The sequence below is a fragment of the Pan paniscus genome, chromosome 1, assembly GCF_029289425.2.
Source record: "Pan paniscus chromosome 1, NHGRI_mPanPan1-v2.0_pri, whole genome shotgun sequence".
Taxonomy (NCBI): Eukaryota; Metazoa; Chordata; class Mammalia; order Primates; family Hominidae; genus Pan; species Pan paniscus.
Genome location: NC_073249.2, coordinates 86971350 through 86993649, shown reverse-complemented (window position 1 = coordinate 86993649; position 22300 = coordinate 86971350). Strand labels below are relative to the sequence as shown.

General features: G+C 39.5%; 1 protein-coding gene across 2 annotated transcripts; it reads left to right on the top strand.

Annotated features, from left to right (window-relative positions):
- On the top strand, positions 1-22142 carry HSD17B7 (hydroxysteroid 17-beta dehydrogenase 7). Of its 2 annotated transcripts, XM_034939337.4 has the most exons (9): positions 1-151; positions 1971-2174; positions 5880-5972; positions 7117-7231; positions 9059-9253; positions 12752-12856; positions 13588-13644; positions 14714-14812; positions 21622-22142. In XM_034939337.4, exons 1-9 carry the CDS (start codon positions 117-119, stop codon positions 21742-21744), a joined length of 1026 nt encoding a protein of 341 aa, XP_034795228.1. In that variant the 5' UTR covers positions 1-116; the 3' UTR covers positions 21745-22142. The 2 variants fall into 2 exon arrangements, 1 of the variants encoding a protein (XP_034795228.1); XR_004666637.4 differs by lacking the exons at positions 12752-12856; positions 13588-13644; positions 14714-14812; positions 21622-22142 and having other exon boundaries at positions 7143-7231; positions 9059-9087.
- Positions 22143-22300: the final 158 nt, after the last annotated feature.

Sequence of the window (22300 nt, the reverse complement as noted above, 5' to 3'; positions counted from 1 at the left end):
GGAGGCGGGGCGTGGCCGTACTCTGATTGGTGACGGGTGAGGCGGCCCGAAATCGTAGGACTTCCGAAAGCAGCGGCGGCGTTTGCTTCACTGCTTGGAAGTGTGAGTGCGCGAAGATGCGAAAGGTGGTTTTGATCACCGGGGCTAGCAGGTGAGGCCTCCTTTGGGTTGGCAGAGGCGGCAGCGGATCAGGGGTCCGAGAGAGCAGGGGTCTGCGACCCTCCACGAACGGACCCCGGAAGCGCCCGCCCCTGGCTTTGCCTAGGTTCCCCGGAGTCTGCAGCAGGTGTGGGGCATGTCGGCCTCTTGAGGTGCTCAGTAACTGGTGCTTTGTATTAAACATGACAGTGAAAAGGAAAACTAGAGCATCAGTAAGTGATGAGTGTCGCAGTGATGATCCTGAGGTTATCAAGGCAATGGGGTACTCAGGCGGGCTCGGCCCCTTTTCCATCTTTGCCTACTGTTCGTATTTATCGTCAGTGCCCAATATTTTGCTCCTGACCACGTGATCATGTCTTATACTCCAGGTGTTTTGTCTGTACAAGCCTTTTGCCTACAAATTTGAACACCCATGAACATTAGGACGGTGGAGAGAAAACAATCCCGTTTCATTTAGCTCAGTGCTAGAGAGCTAACATACTCTTCAGAAACCCAGAGAAAATTAATCTTTTCCTATGAAGGCATGGTTGGGGTGCAGAATAACCAGCTCATAATAATTCCAGGGTTGCTCGTTTAGTCTCTCAGCCTCTTCTGTTGCTTGTTTTACCTGTCATTTGCACTTCTGTGAAAAACGTGTGGAGGATGAAGCCAATCAAACCATTTTTCTACTAGTTGCATTTGGCATTTTTAAATGATTAAGACAGAGGACATGTTAAACATTTAAGATTGATCCACTTTCAATTATTTAACCACATGCATATTAACTAAGCCAGCTTGGTAGGTGTCTGCATTTGGCAACTTTTTAGCATACCCTCTCAAGTGACTTTAACCGTTGATTGGTGCTTCTTATGTGGAAGGTACTGAGTAAGTCAGAATTGATTTTGTCTGTTTCTTTTACATATATTGTGATATGTGCAATTGTATATTAAATGCCTACTGTTCTCATGTGAGGACAAATAAATATTTTTGGTGCTTTGTTGTTGGTGCTAATAGATTACTGATGGTTCCAGGCTCTTTTTGGGTTTTAACTATTAACATATTTGCCTGGAATCAGCTTAAGTCTTGTAAGAGAACTTACTACCCAGCTTTTCATTGCTATCAGCCAGGCTGGTCAGACTGCTGTCACCACTCCTATGCGGTTTTACAATGCTGGTTTTGAAGTTCTTTGTTTCCAAGTGGTGTACTCATCTAATATTTAGTGTATTCCTACCTTCTACTTAATCATGTTGAGTTCTTTCTTTATTATTTAATCATAGTTGTTGAGAGGGATTTGTACATCCTGCCATGTTACTGATGCCTCATCCTGAAAGATTCATCTGTTCCTTTATCAGAGATTTCTGGTGCTCCTTATGGTGTTTACGATACCAATAGGTGGTAGAGCCCTTGCCCCTGAGGAGCCTAGACAGCAAAGTCAAAATGCACATAGGAAACAGCTAATAAGATGCTCTTTTGAGCCCTTACTGGTGATATATTAAATCATTTTCATGAGTGGCATAATAGGTACAAAATGAAAACCACTGGCAGGATAAAGCCCAGTAGTAGAAAAACTAAAGAACAATTCTTGTTTTCAGTCCAGTTATTTTGTCATTGAAGTTTTTCAAAATGAGAAAAACACAAACTAGGCTGTGTCTCAAGCAAGTGACTATTGGAGTGTAGGATTCCTCCCTTCTTAAATAATTGTTGAGTCTTTTCTTTCTATCTGGGCTTCTCATTGGAGGTCAACTTGACACAGTTTTCTGAACCAGAGAGAAATGCCTGTACCTGATGCCATCCCAGATAACCCACATCTTGTGTCTGAATTGTCCTCCCAGTGGCATTGGCCTGGCCCTCTGCAAGCGGCTGCTGGCGGAAGATGATGAGCTTCATCTGTGTTTGGCGTGCAGGAACATGAGCAAGGCAGAAGCTGTCTGTGCTGCTCTGCTGGCCTCTCACCCCACTGCTGAGGTCACCATTGTCCAGGTGGATGTCAGCAACCTGCAGTCGGTCTTCCGGGCCTCCAAGGAACTTAAGCAAAGGTATAGCTCTTGCTGATGGATTTTTTTTCTCATGTGATTGTGCAGCATAACACTTAATAAAATAAGAGAGGAAAGAAAAACCTGAAAAGAAACAGGTGCGGTGTAAGCAGTTATGTTGAGGAAGTCTGTATAGGGTGACCCATTGTGTCTCAGTACCACGTTTTCTTTCTTTCTTTTTTTTTTTTTTTAAAGAGATAGAGTCTTGCTCTGTTGCCCAGGCTGGAGTGCAATGGCGTGATCTCGGCTCACTTCAACCTCTGCCTCCTGGATTCAAGTGATTCTCCTGCCTCCACCTCCTGAGTAGCTGGGATTACAGACATGCGCCACCATGCCTGGTTAATTTTTGTATTTTTAGTAGAGATGGGGTTTTACCATTTTGGTCAGGCTGGTTTCGAACCCCTGACCTCGTGATCCACCTGCCTCGGCCTCCCAAAGTGCTGGGATTACAGGCGTGAGCCATTGCACCTGGCCAGTACCACATTTTCAATCTCAATCATGATCATAATTATTTCATGGAGACTAATTTATGAGTACATCCTGATGTGATCAGTTGGTGCTGGGATTACAGGCGTGAGCCATTGCGCCCAGCCGGTACCACATTTTCAGTCTCAATCATGATCATAATTATTTCATGGAGACTAAGTTATGAGTACATGCTGATATGTGATCGATCAGTTGGTGCTGGGATTACAGGTGTGAGCCATTGCACTTGGCCAGTACCACATTTTCAATCTCAATCATGATCATAATTATTTCATGGAGACTAATTTGTAAGTACATCCTGATGTGTGATCAGTTGCACTGCCTTACGTTAAGGTAACTCCTTTGACATTTGAATTCATTTTTTACATCTTTCTTCACATAATGAATTCATTAAGTAGATAAGGCAAGTAGTGAGTGACATTTAACAAGTGAAGAAACTGAGACACAGAAATAAGGGTAATATGCCTGGGAAGGTCATCCAATCTTATATTAGTTGGGTGGGTCCAAGACCCCAGGGCTTCTCCCTGCTTCCTAAGGAGTATTTTTTTCCCTAGGCCAGTAAAGATTTGTTCACACCTTCACAGTAATTGGCATGTAATAGACATTTGATCAATATTTGGTATATGAAGGAATAGAGTCCTCAGATGTATAACTCCCCTGAAAGTGAACACAAAATTGCATGTAGGTGCACAATGCATTTTCTGGGCAGAGAGGGCTTTTTTTTAAATTTATTTGTTTTTAAATTGTAAGAGGAATTTATGATGAAAAAAGTCCAAGAACCCTGCACTAGTCTATGCTGCCCTAGGGCTATCTGGAATAATTAATTTTCAAATATTGAGGCACTTAAGAGACAAAGAACTACCTTGTTTCCTTGGACAGTAGAATGAAATGGGTAGAAACAAGGAAGGCCTTCTTGATGAAGACATTTGCTGAATAAAAATACTTCGCATTTGATGTGAATTGATAATCATTTGCATTTGCCTGTTCCAAATGCGCAAGTTACAAAGTGAAAGCTAGTTTTCTTCACTCCAGCTCTTCTCAGTGTGGCCTTAGTCCTCTGTAAATGTGGTTTCTCTCTCCAGTACTGCTGAGCTATTAGAGTTTTCTACCGCATCTTAAAGAAAAAAAAAACCTGAGGAGATTTTCTAGATTCTGTTTTCACAGAAATTTTGATATATTCCATATCCCCTACTCCTCCATAACTTAAGCATCTCCAGGGCTGTGAAACTGTATACTGAATGTCCTTATGGAGATAAAAACCATGAAGTTGAGAGAAGTTACGAGTTTTAAATCATGTTTACAGGCATTCTTTTCCCAAACTTTCTTAGCCAGCTGGCTTCTTACATGCTTTGTTTAGATTTTGTTATATTTTCTTATTTGGAAGAAAAGAACCTTCATTTCCCAGTTAATAATATCCCATTCCGATGCAGTTTACTTTTGAGACCCAAAGTTTTAACATTTATAGTACTGACTATTCCCAAATGCCTTCAAAGGTTCAAGATATTCGGTACTTTATTGCAAGTTTAGTAATTTAGTATTTCGTAAGATATTTAGCAACTTAGCACAGATTCAAGGCAGTGAGGCTGTGGGGCAGAAGGGAGCACTTCAGGTGGTAAGTGAGTTGTCCCAGGTACCTGTCATCAGCATTTTAGTGAAGTTTTGAGGTATTTATTTAGTCCGCAAAACAGCCTTTTTTTTTGAGATGGTTGGTGTTAATTCAAGTTTAGGAAATGATGGTTATAGTGATATTCACAAATTTGGAATATATGAAAGTGTCCAGATAGATTCTTACTTATGTCAAGAAACTGCACCCAGTGGCTCAAATGGATCTCTTCAGTTCTAAGTCTGAAATAAACTAGAGCTAAAGAGAGCTCGAGAATCCCTTCTAATGGCTCAAGTAGCACCATCCCTGACACCTGGTCTTTCCATCTGTAGCATTCTCTTCTATTAGATAGTGCAGATGAAAACTAGTAAGAAATAGTGATGCTGTTTTATCCATATTAGAGCAATATATCAATTATTTTATTGATGAGTGGTATGTCATTTTACTGAAGCCAGAGCTTAATTTGATGTCTTTACTAAACATTTCCTCTCCGTTCCTAGCCAAATATGTTAATATTCGTAGATAAAAGTTGGCAAATAAGGTAATAGAACAAGCAACAATGGATGAACTCACACTATCTTTGTGGCACTTACATGATGAACTGATGGTAATAATATCAGCATTTTAAATGGTCAATTTAATAATTTGAGTCATTTGTCAATTATTTATTGGATGATCAAGAAATGGTTGTATGTGATCTGTGTTGAAGACCATGTATGTATTTCAGGGTCCTAACTTTAGAAGCTATGACTCTTAATATCTTGGGTTATTCAGAGACAGTTTGGTACATAGAACTCTAGGAGATATTCTGAATATTTATGGTGTCTGTGAGTATCATGAGAGCAGGCTTTACCTGCCTTGAACCTAGTTCAAAATGAGTACATTTAAACCTATGTAAGTCTTAGATGAAGAGTCTTAGATGAAGACTTACATAGGTTTAAAACTGAAAATGCTTTTTCAGCTGAGCATTTCATATCCCTTCCATGACAAGTATTCAGGGGGGAGCCCAACAAGATTACCTTACCCCCATTCATCTTTTATAATCTCATTGTATTCTTATGAACTTTCATCATTTTAGGATACATAGGACTTGTCCATGAACACTGAAAGGTTTCCACATGGATCTTCTGTTTTATTATATATTTTGGCATTCAGATTTCAGCATTAATAGATCAGGTCAGGTGAATATCAATAGTATATAAATTTTACTTGTCAACCAGAGGAAATGTGGATTTTTTTTTTAAAAGCAAGACACTTTGTAAGATGAGGAGAGTGGGTTTAAGAGATAGAGGGTTGCTGCAATTCCTTATTGAGAGGACAGAGCTGGAAGGAATTATTGATCAGAGGTTTTACTTAAAGTCCACGATGACTCCACAGATTCTGTTTGAAGCCACTACCAAAGAAAGAATTCTCAAATGTTTACTGTAGCTAAAGAAAAACTGTAACTCTAATGTGCTATAAATTCTTCTGAGCTTGCTGTGGCTAATTTATTAATTTAGAAAGTATTTTTTGTCTTTCTTAGGCCTCCTTGATTCTAGTCACTCTAGAGATAGAATACACAGTCTTGTCCTGATGTTTTTACTTGCAACTCACAATCTTGTTTGGTGGTTTACTTGCAGGTTTCAGAGATTAGACTGTATATATCTAAATGCTGGGATCATGCCTAATCCACAACTAAATATCAAAGCACTTTTCTTTGGCCTCTTTTCAAGGTAATTTTCGTTTTACGGATGAACTGATTGGAAGGAATGTGTTCATTTTTCTGCCTAGTTTTGATGGCGTGTTAAGTTGGGGGGATGAAAGGTAAGGGGTTGTTGAAAAGGTTGAAGACAGAAAAAGGAGATGTTGCAACCATATCATGAAAGAAAAGCAATCCTCTTTTGTGGGGAGTGCCGAAAGTCCCGTTTTTTATGGTATTCTAAGTCTCCAGGACATTCTAAATGGTTTAGAAGGTCATTTTTTGGTCTGCCTGGATATGCCTATTAGCAAGAACATTTTGAAATTAGGCAGAGTTCTCAGAGAGACTCCAATTTCCAGGAAAGTTACTTTGAACTATTTCCCAGCTGTATGTCAGGTGCTCTGACCAGTAGGTTGGGGAAATGCAGACAACTAATGTTTCCTGGGAGATTCTCATTACTCATTAGTGTAGTGGCTTTCAAAAATGTTGAAACACAACCAGGAGAATTCTTATTTATAGGAATAAATCTTACTTTGTGACCCAATACACTTATTCATAAATAGGCATTCTTACTATGTGCTGCTTACTATACCAATGCTTTTGCTTTACTTCTTTTCCATTAAAAAACAGACACACACACACACACACACACACTCACACTCTCACACTCTCACACTCTCTCTGTCTCTCTCTCCCCGCATTGATCTTGACCTACTAAATTGACCTCCCAGCAGAACACTATATTAATATGTTTGAAGAATTCCCAGTTAAAAAAACAATCTGTTTAACTCTTTTTTTTGACAGTTAAACATACTTCGTGCATAGGAAAACTCTTTTCCCTTTGGCATAGCTTATTATTCCTTTAGAACAGTTTACCTGTAACCTGACTGGGTAAGAGGTGAAGAGAATTTTAGCAGCAGGTTTTTGAGACTCAAGTTCCTATTGGTAGCGTGAGCTATAAGTATGTAAGTATTTCTGTGAATTAGTGGGGGAAGGAGGGTCTTTGGCATTTCATTTAATACAATAACCCAGTCTGAGAAATAGGTATTTTTATTCCTGTCATTATAGAATCAAGGGAGGTGTAGTTTACGGGTCGGGGGGATGGGTTGGAAAGTGTTTTCAGTATTTCCAGTTAAAGAAGCTTTAAAAAGTCATGCAATTATCTTCTGCTGTTTCAGAAAAGTGATTCATATGTTCTCCACAGCTGAAGGCCTGCTGACCCAGGGTGATAAGATCACTGCTGATGGACTTCAGGAGGTGTTTGAGACCAATGTCTTTGGCCATTTTATCCTGGTAAAGAAGCTGTGGGCTTAATAAGCTAATATTTGGTGTGATCGTTTCTGTAAAGCTCTGGGCACAGGGCATTATTATAGTTGAGCAGCCAGTTAACTGATTTTATCTCATGTTTGAGTTTTCTTGATTGCATTTGCCTTGTTTATTGTGAGCATGGAATACTTCTGGAAGCTTTCCTAGTAGATTTTTCTTTAATAAATGTACTAATAGTTTTTGATTTACAGAATTACTGCAAAGATAGTACAGAGACTTTCTGTATGCCCTACACCCAGTTTCCCCATTATTAACATTTCGCATTGGTATGATGCATTTGTCAAAATAGCTGAATCAATTCTGCTACATTATTATTAACTAAAGTACACACTTTATTCAGGTTCTGTTTTTGCCTAATGTCTTTTTTCAGTTCTAGGATCCCATTCAAGATACTACATTACATTTAGCAGTCATGTCTCCTTAGGCTCTTCTTGGTTGTGACAGCTTCTCAGACTTTCCTTGTTTTTGATGACCTTGACAGTTTTGAGGAGTACTGCTTAGGTGTTTTGTAGACTCTCTCAATCGGGATTTGTCTGATGTTTTTCTCATGGTGAGACTGAAGAATGTGGTTTTTGGGAGGAAGGCCACAGAGGTAAAGTGACATTCTCATGACATCATATCAAGGGTGTATTCTATCAGTATGACTTCTCAGTGTTGATATTAACCTTGATCACCTGGCTTGAGGTCATGTCTGTCAGGTTTCTCCATTGTGAAGTTACTTTTTCTTTCTCCCTTTTCATACTCTACTTTTTGAAAGAAAGTTGGGCCGGGCACGGTGGCTCCTGCCTGTAATCCCAGCACTTTGGGAGGCCAAGGCGGGCAGATTACCTGAGGTCAGGAGTTTGAGAACAGCCTGACCAACATGGAGAAACCCCATCTCTATCAAAAAACAAAATTAGCCGGGTGTGGTGACGCATGCCTGTAATCCCAGCTGCTTGGGAGGCTGAGGCAGAAGAATCGCTTGAACCCGGGAGGCAGAAGTTGTGGTGAGCCGAGGTCATGCCATTGGACTCCAGCCTGGGCAACAACAGTGAAACTCCGTCTCAAAAAAAAAAAAAAAAGAGAAAAAGAAAAAAAGTTACTATGTGCAGCCAATGCATACTGGCTAGTGCTCTACCTCCTTAAGAGAGTGGGTTATCTACAGAAATTATTTGGATTTTTTCCACAAGGGAGATTGTCAGTTCTCCTTTATTTATGTCTTTATTCAATCATTTATTATATCCATATGGACTCATGTTTATGTATTTTCTGCTTTGAAATTATAAATACTATTTTATTTTCCTGCTCAAATTTTTTCAGTTTTGGCCACTGGGAACGCTTTCAGTTGGCTCCTGTATCTCTTTGGCACACCCCCATTGTTATGGTTTTCTCTTTTTGTTTTAGCTTTCATTTTGAGCAGTTTCTTACTATCTGGCACTACAAGATCCTTCAGACTCGTCTTGTGTATTTCCTTGTTCAGTCCTAGAATCAGCTACTTTTCTAAAGACATATGTTTTCTTTTATCAGAGAATGGTTATTAGAAACCAAGATCTGGGTGCTTATTGCTACTGAGATATCAGTGTCTTCTAAACCCTCTCTGCTGATAGACTAAGAGATATATATGTACATACTAACTCATGTATGTATGCATATCTATAAATATTTTTCTGTGTAACTAATTCATGTCTCTTTTAGATAACTAGTTAATACTGATGTCTCTGACCCTAATCTCTTACCATACAGTACAGTGGTTTCAAAATTTTTATCTGTATTCTGTCAGTATATTTTAATACTTTTTTTTTTTCTTTCACCCAGATTCGGGAACTGGAGCCTCTCCTCTGTCACAGTGACAATCCATCTCAGCTCATCTGGACATCATCTCGCAATGCAAGGAAATCTAATTTCAGCCTCGAGGACTTCCAGCACAGCAAAGGCAAGGAACCCTACAGCTCTTCCAAATATGCCACTGACCTTTTGAGTGTGGCTTTGAACAGGAACTTCAACCAGCAGGTAAGGCCTGTCTCAGTGATACGGAAATGGCAGAGGAGGGTTCTCTTAATTACCTGCTGTTGATTTCCTAATAAGGTAGCTGGCTTTCCACTAACTCTTCTAGTTTAGATTGATATTTGGTGTATATGAAAGTGTTAGGGCAGAGATAATTGGCTCCTGACATTATAGTTATAGGTAGTTCATTCATCATTCTGTGGTTCTTCAGGAATTCTAACTTATGTTAACAGAGTGACACTACTAAAAGTGATCATAGCTACTGTTTTGGTACTTGCTGTGTTTCAGGTGCTGTATTCGTCTGTGTATGTCATTAAATACCTGCCTCATTACATGGAGGTGGGTCTAAGTATTACCATTTTCAGATGAGGACACTAAATCTCGGAGAACTTAAGTCATTTACCTGATGGTCACACAACTTGTAAACGGTAGAGCTCAGAATTGAGCCCGAGGCTGTCTGACTTTATAGCTTGGACTTTTCCCACTGTACCATGCTGCCGCCTAGTGTTTGTCATAGCAGACGTTTATAGGACAGTCAAGTAGTTATAAAACCTTCTGGATAGTGGTGGTTTTAGGTAAGACTCCAGAGCTCTGTCTCTATGAGGATCTCAGTTTATGGGATGTTTTTCAGGGGATGGTGACCCTTGTTGGTCATACTGAGTCCTTGTTGCCACTGTGGTCTGCAGCTTACTGCTTTTTGTATGTCTCTGTTGCCCAGGTCTAAATTCTTACCTGAAAATCTCCAGTCTTCCCCTTGGACATTTTCTTTTGTTTGCTTTGATTAACAGTGTTGTATGAGTATGGGGCTATGGAGAAGTTTAATTTCACTAACATTTACAAAAGACCTATCATGTTTAGGGCACTGGGCCAGGTTTAGGGTTGAGGAGGAAAGTGAAATAAGATGATGATCAAGAATTATGTTTTACCTCAATGGAGCTTCTTGGATCATGAATTAGACATAGAAATATAACCCTTATGTGATGGTCTAGACCTGGCTTATTCTGGAATTGCTACCTTTATCAGGTGGTATTCTGTGTTCTGGCTCTTAGAATGGTGCCCCCCCTTTTTTTTGAGACAGAGTCTCATTCTGTTGCCCAGGCTGGAGTGCGGTGGCACAATCTTGGCTCACTGCAACCTCTATCTTCTGAATTCAAGTGATTCTTGTGCCTCAGCTTCTCGAGTAGCTGGGATTACAGGGATGTGCCACCACACCCAATTTTTGTGTTTTTAGTAGAGACAGGGTTTTACTGTGTTGGCCAAGCTGGTCTCGAACTCCTGACCTCAGGTATCTGCCTGCCTCAGCCTCCCAAAATGCTGGGATTACAGCGCTTGCGCCCAGCCTGAATCATGCCTCTTATAAAGTTGAAGCTAAGAGCATACTTTCTAGAACTGAATTTGAATCCTGACTCCTTGTAACCCTAGGCATATTATTTAATCTCCCTATGCCTCAGTTTCCTCATCTGAAAAATAGGGATAGTAATAGTGCCTGCCTCACAGATTTATTGGGAAGATTGACTGAGGGGGATCTGTATGAAGCACTCACAGCAGTGTTTTGTATTCAGAATGTGAGTTTGTGTGTGCATGTGTCTGTGCAAATATGTACATGTGGATATGCATGAATGTGGGTATGTATTTGTGTGCCTACCCATGTGTAGCAGGTTCATATGTACATGTACGGGTTTTGTGGGTGTGTGCACATATGTTTGTGAATGTATTTTTTGGGTGTGTGCATGTATGTAGGTGTCAGTGCATGTGGTCTGCACATGTGTGTACATATTCTTGTATTGGCTGTTAATATTGCAGGTTGGACTCAGCATGTTGGCCCAATTGTGCACCTCCTTCTGAAGTTTCTTGAGATGTTTAAAAACTTGTCACAACTGCTTCCTGATACTCTGAGAACTCCCTTTTAGAGGGATTAGCTTTTCCTTTCATAAAAAGGTCTGGGATTCTATTTAAGTCTCAATTATCAAGTAAGCTTTGGGATTTTATCCTTTACGAATGAGGGAGATTTAGCTATTGCTTGTAAAATCTGTTGAGATTGGTTCTCAGCCAATGACTTTTTCTTCTTGGCCTTTATGAGGAAAGAAGCAGCTGAGAAAGAATAACATTACAGGATTCCTTTTGAAGCCCTGCGTTACTGGAAATGTTGTCAGGTTCTATATAGACTGCCTGATAGACTTTAATTATCCATGCATGCTCCCCCACTCAAGCTGTATAGAAATACTCAGGATCATCACAATTTAATCCCTATAACTAAACAAATGGAAGGATACAGTCTTGGTTAAGATTATCTTCTTCTTTCTTTTTTGTTTATCTCTCAACATCAGAAAATTATATATGTTGGAAACGCTGGATTTTAGTTTGAAGATTTCTGCGTTTAGGACAGAATAGTCCCCAAGTGATCCTAGGAAGCTCCTAGAATAAGAACTTTTCCTTAGCTGTTTTAGGGGCAGAGTACATTGTTTTCTTAGGAAAAACTTTTGGACTATCATGAGGATAAGTCTTAGCTCTTGACTTTTTTCTAGAGGATTGTTGGTAAATCAAGGGGATTCTCAGGGATGGTTGATCCATGTCAGGCAGTGCCAAGCCTCTGCAGTACCAAATAAAGGATGAAAACCCTCCAGGTTCTGTTGCTTAGGGTGCTGTCTGTCCGTTGAACTGTCTGTTAAACTGGCACTTCCTATTTTTTTATTTAAAAGAAAAAATGAGTTTAAAAATGATAAAAATGAGTTAAAATAGTCAATATCAAAATAAAGTAAAATGTATAGTATAAATTAAACTAAATAAAATAGTAAAACAAATCCCAATAAGAGGCATGATCCCAGGGCTCCAGGACTTAACTATAGATCACATAGGACCCTTTGTATTAACATAAGCTCTGTGTTAATTGGGGCTCTCTTTGTAGGGTGGAACTTTCTAAAATGAGTTCTAGGCTAAGGACCTGATTTAGAGATCTTCAGTTGGAGAAAGTTTTGTGATAGCACATACAGCCTAATGCCGGGAGCACCCCCCTCAAGCTAGAGGTATGGGTCTTATGTACTTGCAGGGAAACAGACACATACTTTAGGTTTAGCTGTCTATTTATTAGGCCAGAAACTTCTTGAAGGCAAGGACTGTACTCCGTACATCTTTTAATCTTAAATGCTTATTATGATTAAAAAGCTGATCTTCAGTTAAGCCAATAATAGGGAAAACTCAGATAACCAGGCCCTGCTTTTCTCCCCCAGCTTTAAGATTGGTTATTTTTTATACTGCAAGGTTCATGAGAATAGAGACTTTGTCCCACTAATTTTTGCATCCTGGGTGCCTCTCACAGTGGGTTCTCTTAATACATGATTCTTCAACATAAACGTTTTACCCAACTTCAGAGACAACTCAGAACATAAATTCTTTATTACCTGCCTTCTGGCTCATGTACATACCTCTTTTATTAACTAGCATGTAGCTGGACTGAGTCAATATACACTGAGTTAAAGTCTCATTGCTACACCTCTCTGTTCCTAGGGTCTCTATTCCAATGTGGCCTGTCCAGGTACAGCATTGACCAATTTGACATATGGAATTCTGCCTCCGTTTATATGGACGCTGTTGATGCCGGCCATATTGCTAGTAAGTGATGAATATACTTCTTTTCTTAACTCATAAAAATCTCTTTTTGGGACCTGGAAGATATGTTTAAGGGTTGGGAAATGATTTAAGGAATTGAACCTGAATGCCATTTAACTTGAGGTTTTTGAACTTACTTAATGTGAAACCTCTGCTTAATATTTCTAAGTGTTACTGCCACACCACCATTTGAGTGTCCACTTCTCTTTAAAGGAATGTTTCACTGCTCATGCACCACAGATCCCAAGAGTTCTGTAATCATATAATTTTAGAAAACCCATGTTGAACATTGTTAAACTGGACTTCTCTAAGTTTTCAAACTGATCCTGTGCATCAAAAGTTCCCAAGAAGGGGATAATTCTGTACTATGTAACTATACAACCATATTTTTGTTTTGTGATTTGAACGTCTTGCAGGACCATTGTTTCTGTGGCACATCTTGAAAAATGCTACTTTTAGGAAATGATTCTCTCTTTAGGGCTCAGGAAGAAGTGTCTTTTCCTTAGGGCAGGCATAAAGTAAAGATCAGAAGTAAATAGGCCTTCATGTTAAAAGTAGTGGATTTGGAATAATGGAGATTAAATGATGTTTCTTTTTTGACTTCTTTATTTTTTGTTACTTAAAAAGTGTTCTATAATCAGAAAGGCAGGGTTTTAAAAAATATTTAAATGAATAATTCTTTCGTGACTCTATTCTAAACCACCAAAAAATAACTGTTGTTTTCTTTTCTGCAGCTTCGCTTTTTTGCAAATGCATTCACTTTGACACCATATAATGGAACAGAAGCTCTGGTATGTTACTGAAGTTTTTATAACTTGTATGATGACTTAGCAGATGTGAATTATAGGTTCACTCGTAGTAGAAATAATTTCAACAGAAAAGATAATAAGAGAATAAGCTCTGTGAATAATTGAGGTCCCGTTGGGAACTAAAGCGGACTATAAGGCTAAGCACAGAACATTAGGAGTGAAGTTTGCAAGTTTTAACATGTACCATGGCACTGGGCACCATGACTGTAGGGAAAGCACTTCTTTAGAGGCAAGATACCCCAGCAGCTAGAGGAGATACAGAGCAATGGGAAGCTGGAGGGACAGGCAGAGCAGGACGGTGACTGCACAATCAGTCTGTGATTTCCCGTGGAGAAAGAGCATTTTGTGGGTCAAGAGCCAGGACAACAAGGTTCAACACCATTCCCCTCTATGAAGATTTTCTTCCCTCTCTTAGAAGATCAAGTTGTTATTTTATTAGGAAGCCAGTGGAGTTAAATCACACGTGGCAAATGGGTTGCATGTGTTTCCTCATCAATGGCAGACATAACTAATGGGCTATAATACTCCTTTCGGCTATACACACGTGATGTCTCTGAATATTCTTCAACCCAGAGCTCCAGAGGCAGCCTCTACTAACGGTTCAGAATTGTCCTACATAAAAAGCCCATTGTATCTGAGTCAGTTCTTTACATTTGTCTCCCTCATTCCATTGAACTCCTTCAGGATTTTTTATTCACTTTGGAAACCTGAGGACCTAGCATTGTAGTACTTAGTAGATTCTTAAATCTTGACTTAATTGAGGTTAGCTAAGGAAAACATAAATGGAATTGGCTTTGATGCTCTTGTTCTGGTAAGTGTTACAGAAATAAATGCATTTATTGTAGGAATACAAATTGGTTGTAGAAGCAAGTGCTTTTAAACTATATTTTAATTGGTTCTCAATATATTTGCCAAACCATTCACTGATGATATTTGAGAGGATGTTTATAATTTGTCTGGGGAGCTCTATAAAGTGCAGATTGTGACTCTCCACCAGCCTCACTCACCTTGGGCAGAAGAAACAAATCACTGACACATCCTTCCTTTCCAGGTATGGCTTTTCCACCAAAAGCCTGAATCTCTCAATCCTCTGATCAAATATCTGAGTGCCACCACCGGCTTTGGAAGAAATTACATTATGACCCAGAAGGTAAATGTGCTTACATTGTTGCACTGATGTTTGCTGTTGGGTTGATGAATGAAGCCTGTGTTCCTGACCAGCCCCTCAGCCCCCCAGCTTCGCTTCTCTGGGTACTCACTGTTCACCAGCATCACACTGGCCTGATTTTATTTCATCCTGCTCTCTCCTGCTTCTCGCACATCTTATTCCCCCGACTTGAGCTGCTCTCAGCCTCTCGATGATTGATTTGTGCTCATCCTTTAGATCAGTTTATCCCATAGCCTTTAGTGACCCTGTAGACCGGGCCTGGGTGCCTCTGTAATAGGCTTTCTTGACATCTCGTACCTGTTGCAGATCATGCTTGTTCACTTTCGGGTTCCCCTGTCAGAATGTAAGCTCTGTGAGGAGGAGGGTCATACCCCATTTCCTAGCAGGCTGCCTTACACATGGTAGACGCTCAGTAAATACGTTGCAAGTTGAATGAAATATGAAGTGTTTTTCTGTGTGAAGTTAACTTCCCTTTGAGTATTCAATTCTGCTTGTGACAGTTGTCAGCTTTAATAGATTGGTGTTTTGAAGAGGAACAGAATAATGTGCAGAAAAAAAAGTCAGTACTGTGTTTTTTAGACTTGGTATAATCTAAAATGAAATCAAACATAGCGTTACATACTGGGGAATAAGAAAATTTATTTTAAACTAAGAGAACTACTTTGTTGTACTTTTGTCATGCGTAAGGTTTATTTCAGCCCCCGATTTTCCACTGTCCAGCCTGTTGTGAGGAGGCATTAGCATAAGATAAAATGAGATTGAGGTGACTGTTATCGCAGGTAAGTCAAGTAACTGGCATTGATCTTGGCCTCTGTTAGTAGCATGAGTTAAAAGGGGAGCCATGCACTTGGCTTCCTGTGCTATCTGTTCACTAAAAGTGAACCTTCCAGGTTTTTCAAAATATGTTCTGTGGGATACTAGTTTCCTGAGAAGATTTGCAAGAAGCAGTTCCTCTAGCAAGTAAAATTGAACCATGCTTCATATTACATTCCCCTCTTTCAGAGACTTGTACAGCATACATCAGCAAAGTAAAGGCTGTGAGAAGTTGAAACAGTTAAGAAATGTGTGTGAAATATTTTATCCTGCTGTTTTCAGTACTTCACCATGAATTTTTTTTAAAGCAAATTTTACATAACCTGTAACATCCCTTTGGGGAATTCTATTGTAAACTAATAGCTTACTTTAGGCTAGCAGGGTGTATTTGAACTTACTGTCTATTAACTTAGAAGGAATGATTTGTTTATCAAGGGGAAAATGTTTAGTTCTACAAACTGACATACATTAGCATTTGATGGAAATGCATTGAAGAAAGTATTTTAACATTTGATTAATTTGGGGAAGTCAGCTTTCTCTTCTGTTAAAAGATGGGGTTGAACTAGAAGAGTTCTGTAATTCTTCTTCCAGTTCCATTATGGAAAAACTCTAACTTGATTGAAGATAAATGTTATTTCTTTCTTTTTTTAAAAATTATTATTATACTTTAAGTTCTAGAGTACATGTGCACAACGTGCAGGTTTGTTACATATGTATACATGTGCCATGTTGGTGTGCTGCACCCATTAACTCATCATTTACATTAGGTATATCTCCTAATGCTATCCCTCCCCCCTACACCCACCCCACAACAGGCCCCAGTGTGTGAGGTTCCCCTTCCTGTGTCCAAGTGTTATCATTGTTCAGTTCCCACCTATGAGTGAGAACATGCGGTGTTTGGTTTTTTGTCCTTGTGATAGTTTGCTGAGAATGATGGTTTCCAGCTTCATCCATGTCCCTACAAAGGATATGAACTCATCCTCTTTTATGGCTGCATAGTATTCTATGCTGTATATGTGCCACATTTTCTTAATCCAGTCTATCATTGATGGACATTTGGGTTGATTCCAAGTCTTTGCTATTGTGAATAGTGCCGCAGTAAACATACATGTGCATCGGTCTTTATAGCAGCGTGATTTATAATCCTTTGGGTATATACCCAGTAATGGGATGGCTGGGTCAAATGGTATTTGTAGTTCTAGATCCTTGAGGAATCGCCACACTGACTTCCACAATGGTTGAACTAGTTTACAGTCCCACCAACAGTGTAAAAGTGTTCCTATTTCTCCACATCCTCTCCAGCACCTGTTGTTTCCTGACTTTTTAATGATCGCCATTCTAACTGGTGTGAGATGGTATCTCATTGTGGTTTTGATTTGCATTTCTCTAATGGCCAGTGATGATGAGCATTTTTTCATGTGTCTTTTGCTTGCATAAGTGTCTTCTTTTGAGAAGTGTCTGTTCATATCCTTTGCCCACTTGTTAATGGGGTTGTTTGTTTGTTTCTTGCAAATTTGAGTTCATTGTAGATTCTGGATATTAGCCCTTTGTCAGATGGGTAGATTGCAAAAATTTTCTCCCATTCTGTAGGTTGCCTTCCTCTGATGGTAGTTTCTTTTGCTTTGCAGAAGCTCTTTAGTTTAATTAGATTCCATTTGTCAATTTTGGCTTTTGTTGCCATTGCTTTTGGTGTTTTAGACATGAAGTCCTTGCCCATGCCTATGTCCTGAATGGTATTGCCTAGGTTTTCTTCTAGGGTTTTTATGGTTTTAGGTCTAACATTTAAGTCTTTAATCCATCTCGAATTAATTTTTGTATAAGGTGTAAGGAAGGGATCGAGTTTCAGCTTTCTACATATGGCTAGCCAGTTTTCCCAGCACCATTTATTAAATAGGGAATCCTTTCCCCATTTCTTGTTTTTGTCAGGTTTGTCAAAGATCAGATGGTTGTAGATATGCGGCATTATTTCTGAGGGCTGTGTTCTGTTCCATTGGTCTGTATCTCTGTTTTGGTACCAGTACCATGCTGTTTTGGTTACTGTAGCCTTGTAGTATAGTTTGAAGTCAGGTAGCGTGATGCCTCCAGCTTTGTTCTTTTGGCTTAGGATTGTCTTGGCAATGTGGGCCCTTTTTTGGTTCCATATGAACTTGAAAGTAGTTTTTTCCAATTCTGTGAAGAAAGTCATTGGTAGCTTGATGGGGATGGCTTTGAATCTATAAATTACCTTGGCCAGTATGGCCATTTTCATGATATTGATTCTTCCTACCCATGAGCATGGAATGTTCTTCCATTTTTTTGTGTCCTCTTTTATTTCATTGAGCAGTGGTTTGTAGATCTCCTTGAAGAGGTCCTTCACATTTCTTGTAAGTTGAATTCCTAGATATTTTATTCTCTTTGAAGCAATTGTGAATGGGAGTTCACTCATGATTTGGCTCTCTGTTTGTCTCTTATTGGTGTATAAGAATGCTTGTGATTTTTGCACATTGATTTTGTATCCTGGGACTTTGCTGAAGTTGCTTATCAGCTTAAGGAGATTTTGGGCTGAGACAATGGGGTTTTATAAATATACAATCATGTAATTTGCAAACAGGGACAATTTGACCTCCCCTTTTCCTAATTGAGTACCCTTTCTTTCTTTCTCCTGCCTGATTGCCCTGGCCAGAACTTCCAACACTATGTTAAATAGAAGTGGAGAGAGAGGGCATCCCTGTCTTGTGCCAGTTTTCAAAGGGAATTCTTCTAGTTTTTGCCCATTCAATATGATATTGGCTGTGAGTTTGTCATAAATAGCTCTTATTATTTTGAGATATGTCCGATCAATACCTAATTTATTGAGAGTTTTTAGCACGAAGCGCTGTTGAATTTTGTCAAAGGCTTTTTCTGCATCTATTGAGATAATCATTTGGTTTTTGTCTTTGGTTCTGTTTATATGCTGGATTACGTTTATTGATTTGCATATGTTGAATCAGCCTTGCATCCCAGGGATGAAGCTCACTTGATCATGGTGGATAAGCTTTTTGATGTGCTGCTGGATTCGGTTTGCCAGTATTTTATTGAGGATTTTTGCATCAGTGTTCATCAGGGATATTGGTCTAAAATTCTCTTTTTTTGTTGTGTCTCTGTCAGGCTTTGGTATCAGGATGATGCTGGCCTCATAAAATGAGTTAGGGAAGATTCCCTCTTTTTCTGTTGATTGGAATAGTTTCAGAAGGAATGGTACCAGCTCCTCCTTGTACCTCCGGTAGAATTCGGCTGTGAATCCGTCTGGTCCTGGGCTTTTTTTGGTTGATAGGCTATTAATTATTGCCTCAATTTCAGATCCTGTTATTGGTCTATTCAGGGATTTGACCCCTTCCTGGTTTAGTCTTGGGAGGGTGTAAGTGTCCAGGAATTTATCCATTTCTTCTAGGTTTTCTAGTTTATTTGAGTAGAGGTGTTTATAGTATTCTCAGATGGGATCGGTGGTGATATCCCTTTTATTATTTTTTATTGTGTCTATTTGATTCTTCTCTCTCTTCTTCTTTATTAGTCTTGCTAGCAGTCTATCAATTTTGTTGATCTTTTCGAAAAACCAGCTCCTGGATTCATTGATTTTTTTGAAGAGTTTTTTTGTGTCTCTATCTCCTTCAGTTCTGCTCTGATCTTAGTTATTTCTTGCCTTCTGCTAGCTTTTGAATGTGTTTGCTTTTGCTTCTCTAGTTCTTTTAATTGTGATGTTAGAGTGTCAATTTTAGATCTTTCCTGCTTTCTCTTGTGGGCTTTTAGTGCTATAAATTTCACTCTACACACTGCTTTAAATGTGTCCCAGAGATTCTGGTGTGTTGTGTCTTTGTTCTCATTGGTTTCAAAGAACATCTTTATGTCTGCCTTCATTTCGTTATGTACCCAGTAGTCATTCAGGAGCCGGTTGTTCAGTTTCCATGTAGTTGAGCAGTTTTGAGTGAGTTTCTTAATCCTGAGTTCTAGTTTGATTGCACTGTGGTCTGAGAGACAGTTTGTTATAATTTCTGTTCTTCCACATTTGCTGAGGAATGCTTTACTTCCAACTATGTGGTCAATTTTAGAATAAGTGCTGTGTGGTGCTGAGAAGAATGTATATTCTGTTGATTTGGGGTGGAGAGTTCTGTAGATGTCTATTAGGTCTGCTTGGTGCGGAGCTGAGTTCAATTCCTGGATATCCTTGTTAACTTTCTGTCTCGTTGATCTGTCTAATGTTGACAGTGGGGTGTTAAAGTCTCCCATTATTATTGTATGGGAGTCTAAGCCTCTTTGTAGGTCTCTAAGGACTTGCTTTATGAATCTGGGTGCTCCTGTACTGGGTGCATATATATTTAGGATAGTTAGTTCTTCTTGTTGAATTGATCCCTTTACCATTATGTAATGGCCTTCTTTGTCTCTTCTGATCTTTGTTGGTTTAAAGTCTGTTTTATCAGAGACTACGATTGCAACCCCTGCCTTTTTTTGTTTTCCATTTGCTTGGTAGATCTCCCTCCATCCCTTTATTTTGAGCCTATGTGTGTCTCTGCACATGAAATGGGTCTCCTGAATATAGCACACTGATGGGTCTTGACTCTTTATCCAATTTGCCAGTCTGTGTCTTTTAGTTGGATCATTTAGCCCATTTACATTTAAGGTTAATATTGTTATGTGTGAATTTGATCCTGTCATTATGATGTTAGCTGGTTGTTTTGTTTGTTAGTTGATGCAGTTTCTTCCTAGCATCGCTGGTCTTTACAATTTGGCATGTTTTTGCAGTGGCTGGTACCGGTTGTTCCTTTCCATGTTTAGTGCTTCCTTCAGGAGTTCTTGTAGGGCAGGCTTGGTGGTGACAAAATCTCTCAGCATTTGCTTGTCTGTAAAGGATTTTATTTCTCCTTCACTTATGAAGCTAAGTTTGGCTGGATATGAAATTCTGGATTGAAAATTCTTTTCTTTAAGAATGTTGAATATTGGCCCCCACTCTCTTCTGGCTTGTAGAGTTTCTGCCAAGAGATCCGCTGTTAGTCTGATGGGCTTCCCTTTGTGGGTAACCCGACCTTTCTCTCTGGCTGCCCTTAAAAATGTTATTTTCAAAATGTTCAAAAGTTTATTTAATTTTTAGCCTTTCAATTTTGTGAACAAAGAGGCTGTGCTTGAAGTTTAGGCTCTGTGTTGGCTTGATAAAAGGATATCACTATTTTAAAAGGGCTGAAAGTTTGCCTGTACATACTGTCGAGATTTTCTGCATGAAACACAAGAATGTAAAATAACTATAGATTAAACTAGATAGAATCTTTAATTTCTTGCATGTAAAAGCATTTAGGAGAGAGGCAGTCTCAGGCTGCCATGGCAAGTCCACAAATTGTCAGGTACTCAAGTTCCTTGCAATCACCACCTGGCCATCTTTAGGGCGTGGCCCTCAGGCTTGTGGCTCGAGAGTGGTGTGGAAGAAGGGAAGAAAAAAGGGATGCTTTATTTCTCTTGAAGAGACTCCAGGTATTATTTACATCTCACTAGCCAGAACATAGTCTCATGGCTCTGGCACCCATTGTTTCAATGGAGGCTGAAGTATCGTCTTATATCCAGAGGGCAGTGAGCCCAGCTAAAACCAGGGCTCTTTTACTAAGCCAGATTGATATTAGGAAGTGAGTAGCCGTTAAAAATTCACAAAACTCTTGATTTTTCTGTTTTGTCCTTTGATAACACAGTTGGTTGGTGTCTTCTGTTACTGGGCATATAAAAATTGGGGGAGATAGCAAAACTCAGATCTTTCAGTCTTGCTGTTTAAGGGAAGCATCAGTGGGTTTGGTGAGTGTTGGAACTGAGACTGAGATTTAGTATGTCTTCAGGCTCTCAGCTTCTTCCACGTGTCTGCCACCATGGCCCTTTCCTGCTGCCTCCTTTCTTTTTATTTCATATATTGAATGCCTTTTTTTTATACAAATACTATTCATCTTATTTTTCATTTCTAGACATCTCTATTTTTGCTTCTTTTCCAGATGGACCTAGATGAAGACACTGCTGAAAAATTTTATCAAAAGTTACTGGAACTGGAAAAGCACATTAGGGTCACTATTCAAAAAACAGATAATCAGGCCAGGCTCAGTGGCTCATGCCTATAATTCCAGCACTTTGGGAGGCCAAGGCAGAAGGATCACTTGAGACCAGGAGTTCGAGACCAGCCTGAGAAACATAGTGAGCCCTTGTCTCTACAAAAAGAAATAAAAATAATAGCTGGGTGTGGTGGCATGCGCATGTAGTCCCAGCTACTCAGGGGGATGAGGTGGGAGGATCTCTTGAGGCTGGGAGGCAGAGGTTGCAGTGAGCTGAGATTGTGCCACTGCACTCCAGCCTGGGTGACAGCGAGACCCTGTCTCAAAATATGTATATATTTAATATATATATAAAACCAGAGCTGACAATGACACTCTGGAACATTGCATACCTTCTGTACATTCTGGGGTACATGGATTTCTACTGAGTTGGATAATATGCATTTGTAATAAACTATGAACTATGACTGTCTCTTTTCCTTCCTTTTGGAATTATCTCCAAGACTGTGTATGTGTATGCATATGAGAAAAAGATTGGGCCGGGCACAGTGGCTCAAGCCTGTAATCCCAGCACTTTGGGAGCCTGAGGTGGGCGGATCATGAGGTCAGGAGTTTGAGACCAGCC

Excerpts from the sequence above, each read along its gene's own strand:
- HSD17B7 (XM_034939337.4), top strand. The coding sequence starts at position 117 with ATGCGAAAGGTGGTTTTGATCACCGGGGCTAGCAG. Across the intron at positions 9,254-12,751 it reads ACAGGAACTTCAACCAGCAG|GGTCTCTATTCCAATGTGGC; the intron begins GTAAGGCCTGTC and ends CTCTGTTCCTAG. Across the intron at positions 14,813-21,621 it reads ATTACATTATGACCCAGAAG|ATGGACCTAGATGAAGACAC; the intron begins GTAAATGTGCTT and ends CTTCTTTTCCAG.